Source organism: Poromitra crassiceps (genome assembly GCF_964638095.1).
Source record: "Poromitra crassiceps genome assembly, chromosome: 5".
Classification (NCBI taxonomy): Eukaryota; Metazoa; Chordata; class Actinopteri; order Beryciformes; family Melamphaidae; genus Poromitra; species Poromitra crassiceps.
This window is the reverse complement of record NC_139642.1, coordinates 41,530,762-41,540,156: the sequence shown is the minus strand read 5'-3', so window position 1 is coordinate 41,540,156 and position 9,395 is coordinate 41,530,762. Positions and strand designations below refer to the sequence as shown.

Here is a 9,395-nt window from a genome sequence, read left to right as displayed (position 1 = left end):
AAAAAATTTTTTTTTTTTTTTTTTGGTGCCCTCAGTCAGGCCACTCACTGAACAGCAGGCCAGGCGCCGCCTACTGGTTTACTAGTGGTTTTATTACTTTATTCAGGGTGCATCTCATTGTAAAATTGGACTCGGCCCAAATTGGGCTTCAAACGGCCCAAATTGGGCTTCAAGCGGCCCAAATCTGGCTTCAACCGGCCCAAATCTGGCTTCAACTGGCCCAAATCTGGCTTCAACTGGCCCAAATCGGGCTTCAGACGGTCCAAATCTGGCTTCAAACAGCCCAAATCTGGCTTCAAACGGCCCAAATTGGGCTTCAAACAGCCCAAATTTTTCGCCGCCGCCCTTCGGACGCCGGCACGCACGTCGGCCTGTATCGGCCTGGCCTGCTTGGTATCTAATGCCCGGCCTGAATTATGATCCCAGTCCGCCCCTGCTTGCATGTATTGTTTGTTGTTTGTTTCCCACATGTAATGAAATGTGAGATACACTAGTATCGTTCATAATTAATGATTTTGCAGTCTTTCGTTTGACAGTTATTGAAAGTTTTACGGGGGGGGGGGGGGGGGGGGGCACCACAGAACAATTACGCTTAGGGCACCCAAATGGCCAGGAACGGCCCTGTGTGTGTGTGTGTGTGTGTGTGTGTGTGTGTGTGTGTGTGAATGATATACTGTTTTAAGGTATATTGCGATATCAAGCAACCACAGTAAGCTTTCCCTAATACCGTGCATATGTTACACAATATGCATGGTGCCTTACGCCACTACAAATAAGTTCATAAAGGGAGGACCCTTGTGTAAACTTTCTCATATTATTTTCCGTTTCAGTTGAATAAGGCAACATTGCATTTTTCTTCAAAAATGTTGTGCGTGACAGATGAGCCCACTTGTATTCATACTGTATGTGTTTGTGTAGTGAGATCATTTTTCGAAATTTGACCTAAAATTACCCTTTTTTTCTTTAGTTAGTAGACATTGTGTCTTAGATTTTTCTGTAGTAAGTGTTGAGCCTGTACTTTCAAGTTCATGTCAATCTGTGCTCTTTAATGTTATAGCAAATGTCACTTTTTTATGTGTAAAAATGGAAGGAGGGGGTCACCACACAACCAGGGGCACCACACTGTGTTAATCTGGCCGTGGTTACATCCCTCCCTAGTGTGTGTGACACAGACAGCACCTCATATCATCTGTGCTGTGTGTGTACATATTGTTTGCATCACATAGTACCCCCCATACCCTGTCAGAGGAAATGTGCTGTATCTGGTTTACTTAGATATCTGTCTCTTGTTATTCAGGTCTGCGCCAACAGAGATGTTGTTAATCCTTTTGACAAACATTACATCTCCAATGTGCCATAAAGCACGATACAGTTGTGGCTCCAACAGGAGGCCTAATCTGATTCCATCAGCTGGTGTCAACCCTGAGACAGAAAAATCCATGTGGATCATGTGTCCATAGTTTGCTGTATTGCAGGTTGCCAGATATTGTTTTTGCCTGCCTATCACGTAGGACAGTGTTGACCATCCTGCTCTATTGCAGGTTGCCAGATATTGTTTTTGCCTGCCTATCACATAGGACGGTGTTGACCATCCTGCCAGTACTGCCAGCTGGTGGCGGGTAAAAACAACATAAAAATAGCCTGCTGGCCTGTGGACAATATCAGCTTCAGACTAGAGCATACATTAAAATCGAAATGTAAACCATCATATATAACGCACTTACATGAGTAAGCATCTTAACACCGCTCTGTTGGAATCCATTTAAATCTAACACAGAGGCAGATTAAAAATCCCAGGGAAGTTTACAAGCTGTTCATTTCCCTCCAATTTAGTAAATTCAGCACTGAATGTATTTTCTGGAACACACATCTGAAGAAGCACTCTCAATTCTGGCTATGCAAGACTATGATTGCATACATAATCTCATACATAAAATGGAAGTGGCTGTTTGTCTTGATGGGAATCTCTCCAGAGTGGACGCGCCGGGTTTCTAGTGGAACATCACTGCCATCTAGTGTGTATGTTGGACAGCCGCCTGCAAGCCTGAGGCGTCAAACACTAAGATCACATCTGTGTGGTCTTTAACCATTTATTGTTTTCTAATTAGAAATGGAAGGAAGGATGTGGGCTATGGGTTGATGAACAGTGGAAACAGAGTTGCTCTCTCCTTCCTCAATAACTGCCGTTCAGGCCAACGCACTACTTCAGCACTAATAGGCACTAATTTGGAGCTGCTAAGTGGTAAATAACTGGAGACTTCTGTGCTGATCGCAGTGTGGATGTGTGAACGTGCGCGTGAAGGAAGCTGTTACTGAAAAAGAGCACACTCTCAGTCAGCCTTGCCCACATAAGTAAATGCTTCATTGTCATATTGCTAAACCTGATACCTTACAGAGTTAGATGTTTGAAACTCATAAAGGCTGAGTGAGCTCTGTGGAGAGAATTTAGAGTTGTTTTAATACCTCCCTCAAGATCTAGGGGGCACTATCTGCAGTAAACTGCTCTAATCTAGGACTTCCTGGTCTGATAGAGGTCTGAATGATGTGATTCTGGGTCAGTCCCATAAGTCAAGAGAGGAGGAGGGGGCTGAACCAGAGCTCTGTGACTTTGCTTTTTGTAAATAAATCATTTTTATACTTTTTAACTTCTAGTTCATTGGTCTTTATTATGTTAGAATAGTAATTTTACCACAGCTCAAGCCTTCTATTGATTTGAAATGTCTCCTCTTTAAATAGCAGTTGCTTGCCATCTCACACAAACAATAGACCATCAATTAGAATAGCCTTGTTGTGTCGTTGGATAATCTTATAATCCTTTGTCTAGCCACAACTGACATGTTCTCACTCTGCTTTTCTATTGCTGATACTTTACTGAGGTTTGCAGGCTGTGACATGCAGGTGAAGTTTGACTGATCATCAGGATTGTCAGCTTTCTGATAACTCATAACACTATCACTCCATATCTTACTTATAAGAGAAGACAAGGTAGATTTTAGATTGAGATTTGTTTCAAGTATTCACCGTATGTAGAAGAGACAGACTAACAGGAAGTGTAAAGTTCTGATTGTGTTTACACTTCCTGTGACTCATGAACCTAGTCTGGCTCATGTGAGTCAAACTAGGTTTGACGAGGTGAGTCAGACTAGTTTGAGCAGGTAAAACAGCCGGCGTTTTAAACAGGAAGTCGTGACACAATGGGTCAAGTGGGCGGGGCTACATAAGGTGAATACTGGAGAAATGATTCCAAAATGCAGGACGTGAAAACACCATTTCTGCTTTCTCATGTAATTAAAGATAACAAAAAGCAAAACAGAATAAGGTTCAAAACCCTTAATATGATTAACCCTCAAGCACCCAAAACTCCACTATACCCATCACCCCACCTGCTCTATAACTAGTGCATGATAAGAAGAGTGAAACACAAGGAGTGGATAATCGACCTCGAGGGAAGTGTCCATAGAGTTTAGATTGACATTTGAACTGAAAGACTGCTGTGGGTTTATGAGGTTATAGCATCAGTGTGAAATGAAGGTGAAATGAACAAACCTTCACCAGCCAGTAGAGGCCAGTAGAGTAGAGGCGGGGTATTTTAAGAGGCGAGCCTGTGTGAAACCACCAGCTGGGGGGGACGGGACAGGACACAAGAAATTAATAATTAAAGGGTGCTCTCCTCATCATCAACATTTGTCCCAATGCTTTGAGACACTTACTGGCGGGCTAGTGCGGGTTAGTCCACGGGCCAGACCAGATTTAGGTACCACTCGGTTAGGCAAATTCTAATCAAGACTTTTGAAAAGGTATATATCCATAGATTATAGTTTAGTAGTATGATATCCTTTGTAGAATGGTAGCTTTGTCTCCGTTATCAGCTCATGAAATTAGCCAGCTCCTACAATAAATTGGATTCTAGGCACTGATGCATATCCTATTCTAGGCTCCATTTTATGAGAACATGTTTGATGTCAATTTAAAAAGTAGCTTCTTAGCTTTCTTTCAAGCCCAGTTGTGAGTCTGTCTGACAAATAAAAACATCACATGGGCTCTTCAAAAATGTCAGTGACATTCATTTTTCCCAAATTTTCACTTTTCAGACAATTCCCCCAAATAATTTCACGATTCAATAATTTATTGCCATTTCAACCAGAGCTTGCTACTGTAGGAATTTGAATGTGCTCTGGACTAGTGATTCATAACCTTTTGTATATCAAGGATCCCTAATTTAGTCCACATTAGAACCTTTTGATGAGATTGTGTCTCTCAGACCTAAAGCTGAGAATATTTTAATTACTCTAGATTTTCTTTTGTCCAGAATTCCATCTGTATTGCAGGTAGAGAAATAACAGTGAAACTATGATCAAAACAGTCATTCTTCTACTTTCTCTAATTGTTAACTTCTTGTAAATTGAATTAAAAAAATCATTCAAATCATATCTAGCATTTAAAATATTCTCGGCTTTGGGTCTGACAGACAAAACCTTGTCAAATGTGCGTCCGTAGCTCTAATGTGGACTAGATTAGGGATCCTTGATATGCAAAAGGTTGAGAATCACTAGTCCAGAGCACATTAAGACAAATTCCTAGCAAGCTCTGCTCTGGTTCAATGGCAATAAATTGTTGAATCATGAAATTCTTTGGGGACTTGTCTGAAGAGTAGTCAGTAGAAGGCCTGTCCAGATCACAATACAATGACAGCTCACCTTATTACTCCCAATCAAGATCATAAGCGAGAGATTTCCCTTGAGAAGTCATTCTACTGTAAGGGCAATCCTGTGATCTTTTGATGGTTGTGTCTGTGATGTTTGTAAATCTCATAGACACTGTACACTTTTACCGGCCCATGTGACGTCAAAGGTCATGAAAATTAACCTAACATAGGATATGCATCAACTCCTAGAATCCCATTTACTGTAGGGGCTGGCTAACTTCATGAGCTGATAACTGACAAAGCTAGCATTCTGCAAAGGCTATCATACATATCATCTATGGACATATACCTTTTCAAAAATCTTGATTTGAATTTGCCCAACCGAGTGGTACCATCAAGTGAAATGTTTGGCTTTGGCCCATGGACTGTGTGACAAGACTGTGATTGTGCTGTGAGTGTTTTCAAAGTGTTATCCATCCTATCCTACTTCTAATTGGAGAGCCATATGCGTGTAATGTATGTCCTGAGTTGCAAGGCACACTGTTGCTCCGATCGCCATCCAAACTCTGCTGAAACACTTTGAAAGTGTCTGGCATGAAACTGCCGTGCAAAAAATGGGAGAAAATGCCCATAGGGGGCGCTATCGCAATGTTTTAGATTTTAAATGGCCATATCTTGCACACCATTGCTCTGATCGCCTTCAAAAGTCATAGCGCCACCTACTGGCAACACAAAAAGCAGTTTATCTCAAAAACTGTTCATCCGATCGACTTCAAACTTGGGGAGTGCGCTGCTGGGAACCCGACGGAGTGCGGTTCCCAATTCCGGACACGCACATCGTCAGAGCGCCACCTACTGGCAACACATAAAGTGATTTATCTCGAGAACCGTTCATCCGATCGACTTCAAACTTGGGGAATGCGGTGCCCAATTTCGGACAAGCACATAGAAGACAAGCACATAGAGATAGCGCCACCTACTAGCAACACAAAAAGAACCGGTCATCCGATCTACGTCAAACTTGGCGGGCATGCTGCTGGGGACCCGACAGAGTGCCGTGCAAAAAAGTGTGCCCATGGGGCATCGTCTCCAGAGTCTCCACCCCAGAAATGAGCATGTGAAGTCCGCTAAATTGTAGTAATTATAAAATATGTCACCCTCCCTCCCTCTGTAACCGCTCTCTCAGGTTGTTGTTAATGGAAATAAGAGCATGCTTTTGGTCTTTAAACTCACAAGGTTAATTAAGGGTAATGACATCAAGAGGTTAAATACATGAGCATGACCTGCTTGTCCAGCACAGGCTGTTTAGCATCCTCCTCTCCACCTCCAAAGTAAATGAAAAATAAATTATGCAGCATTTTTTTACTTTCAAGTGGTGTGGTTTGACTCTTTTTTCTATTACTACTTGTTACTACTAAAAATGTCACCCTCTGGTCTTTTTTCACATTTTAAACATTTTAAAATTACTACAAAATAGATTTTTTTAGGCTTGTCTGAGATCTCAACGTGTATGTAACTAGTATTTAAGGCAGCATGACTAGCATTGCATCTACTGTTGATGGTCCAGTCTCAACTCTCTCAATGCCTTTATGTAAATAAAGTACTCTATAAACCATATATATAATAAAAAAAACACTTGGTATCATAAACGTGAAATATTGCATTGGCCATTGCAATGTGTCATTGCATCACTGTACAGTGTACACTGTACAAAGTTCATGCTACTCCTGAACTTTTTCATCATGCCTCACCAATACGATGAACACCAAAACAGACACCGTTGCTGTGATAGTAATAAAGGCCAGCTTTATTTTGTCCTCTCACAAAAGCTAGATACATTAAAGGTCTTCCCCAAAAAATGGATACAAACGATAATTTTGCCACCTGAAAATCAATTCTGAGCTGTAGAATGTGATCATACAAGCTTGGCATCACACATTGCTGTAATCATCATTTCAGCAAATTAGTTTTCTCCCCTACTGCACAGAATCGTTATTCACAGGAACCATAAAAGTGCCTCACTGAGTTTGTTTGCAGCTTGTTCTGTCAGAAGTGGCAAACACATCTACCGTATAACATAACTTCCTACAGCATAAACTGATGTTAAGCGGACTAAAACAAAATTATTTCTGTATTCTGTATTTTTTTGAGTTTATTTTTTGTGAAATATAAAACTAATGGAAAATTGCATCCAGAAAAGTACATACATTCCTGTGTAAAACAGTAAATTTCTCTTTCACGTTTTTAAATTATAGAAAAATGGCAATTTCACACACTGCTGCGTGCAAGGATGATTCAAAATGTTCAAATCCAACCGCAATATCACTTCCACAACAGATAAGCAAACATGACTCAGGAATATCAAATTGTCTTAGACTACTGTTAAATTCTGCACCACGATTTTATTTTATGAGTGATTCTAACAACAACATCACCGCCAATGTCTCATAGAGATGAAAAATTGGGTCTGCTGTAAGCACCACTTAAATCATAGGTGACCTGAGGTATGGAGCAATCTGTGAAGAAGTTTGGGAAGGCCAGAGTGCACAATGTGTTGTCGTCCATGGGCCCAGCGGCAGCCTCTGAGTGGCAGTAGGCAGGAGACTGGGTCAGGCCTGAACGCACACCCTCTCCCAGTTTCTTAGAAGGTCCAGAGCAGCTAGTCCAGGGCTCAGAGTACAGGAGACCACCCAATAAATTGTGGGCATCATAGGAAGCGGGATCTGGGCCCGTTATCTCCTGCTGCGCCCGAGTAGGAACGCTTTGGAAAAGGTCCTGGTCGCTGACCATGTTGCTGTAATCAGGCCCCAAGAGCTCAAAGAACTCTGCAGCCTCGGGATTGCCTCGTTCCAAGTCCTTCAGGGTCATCCCGGACGTGGAGCTGACTCGTTCCAAGTCCTTCAGGGTCATCCCGGACGTGGAGCTGACTCGTTCCAAGTCCTTCAGAGTCATCCCGGACATGGAGCTGACTTTGGAGCAGTTGGCAGGCTCGGTGAAGAATGAGGGAGGCAGATTGCGATGCCTCAGGGGTGGCTTCTTGGCCTTTTCACCCCTAATATCCTTCACGGGGTTGAAAAGGGCTGCCAAGCTCTTGCTCTGCAAATTGGCCTGGACCCCGTCACGCTTAGGTAGAGTTTTACTCTGCAACGGGCTGGACTGAGCCAGAGGGGAGCCCTGTCTTTTTACTGGGGCCTCTGCTAGGTTCCCTGGTGTTATAATGCCTGTGCACCTTTTGATCTGCTTCTGCAGATACTTGCGGTGGTTGACTTTCCTCTTGGATTTGACTGGCTTGTCCAGGGCCAGCTTGATATTGCTGGAGGCCGAGTCTATGAAACTCAGCAGGTCCCTAGTGGTCTCTCTGTAGTCCCCGTCCCCATTTTCTGCCTCACCCAGGAGACTCCCATCCAGACTTTTGTCCATGTCGTATTCCATCACAGACCCGGGGAAGCAGAAATTCAGGAACTGGGGGTTCATGATTGCAGTCTGAACAGCCATTCCTCTTGTTGAGCCCGGCGGCTTTACCTATGGCATCCGCCGTGATGATCCCCAAAGCAGAAGTTTCTTCAAAGCATGTCTCCTTCCTGTTACAGGGCAGCTTGTGTCTCCTTCCTGTTACAGGGCAGCTTGTCTCCTTCCTGTTACAGGGCAGCTTGTCTCCTTCCTGTTACAGGGCAGCTTGCACACACTTGGTCCTGATGCTGCTCATGAGCTTCCAGTAAACATGGCAGAGTAAAAGTGACGGCACGGAGGAAAGCGGGGAGATCTTTCAGGGGGCCGGACTAGTGATGTCAGAACATCAAAGAGGAGGGGCAGCGGGACTGCGGGACTTAACTCTTTGCTTATGCCTGACCACCTGCAACTAAGAGGGATTTGTCTGAAATTCCCCGCTGAGTTGAAGACAATACGGACTGTTAGAACTCTCCCCATCCAGTTTAACTGTTTATGTGTGCCCTGAACCAAAAAATGCTTTCAAGAAACGGGGGGATGTTACTGTAACACTGGCCAGACAAGCCTTTAAATCCTAATGGATAGGGCATTTCTGCTGAGTAGAAGTGTTCTACAAACATCTTTCTGTTTTTAGCAAACAATTTTAGCTAAATAAACATGAATTCCTTGAAAGTGTACTGTACATCTAGAAACAATAATTAGCCTACTCCACTCTCAGTCAGTGTCATTATTCACATTTCCCCTATCATTTTTTTTAATCACTATTGCACCTATTGTTTTAATGGATGCTCCTATTTGGATCAGCAAATAGAGCTTAACCAGCAATCTAATCAGCCTCCTGCATCAAAATATGCCAGATTATCAAATCAAGCCTCTGGGATACAGTAATGAGAAAAGGCTTCTTTTCTGTGGGAAAATCTTTGTGCCCAAACAGATGCCACTATTTGGAGGAATCTTCCCAACTGCTTGCTTGTGTCTTAATCTGCTCTCGGCAAAAGTTGATTTCTAGTGCATTCCCAGGCCAGTGGGAATTTCTGCCCTGGCCTGACAACTATTATGGGCTGCCTTTGACATAAAGCCCTACAGGGTCTAAATAGCCTCTATTCTTCGCCCGGCAGTGAAAGGGAGCTTTGTGCCAGAGATTCATTAAATTGCACCTCACAGCCCCTTCGTAAAATGGCTCTCAATAATGAACAGTCGATTTAACTAGAAAAGCTGCCGGAGCTGTTAAATTAAAGGGGAATAAAGTGCAGTTCAAGCTCGGTGTGCCAGAAGAAATGTTGACCTTAAGAAATGCTGGGTA

The 9,395-nt window shown here is 43.0% G+C and overlaps 1 protein-coding gene across 1 annotated transcript; it reads right to left on the bottom strand.

Moving 5' to 3' along the window:
* Nucleotides 1–7,090: 7,090 nt before the first annotated feature.
* Nucleotides 7,091–8,140, bottom strand: fam181b (family with sequence similarity 181 member B; the record flags this gene model as incomplete). Its single annotated transcript, XM_083636670.1, has 1 exon — nucleotides 7,091–8,140. One exon carries the CDS (start codon nucleotides 8,138–8,140, stop codon nucleotides 7,091–7,093), a length of 1,050 nt encoding a protein of 349 aa, XP_083492796.1.
* Between the last annotated feature and the right edge of the window lie 1,255 nt (nucleotides 8,141–9,395).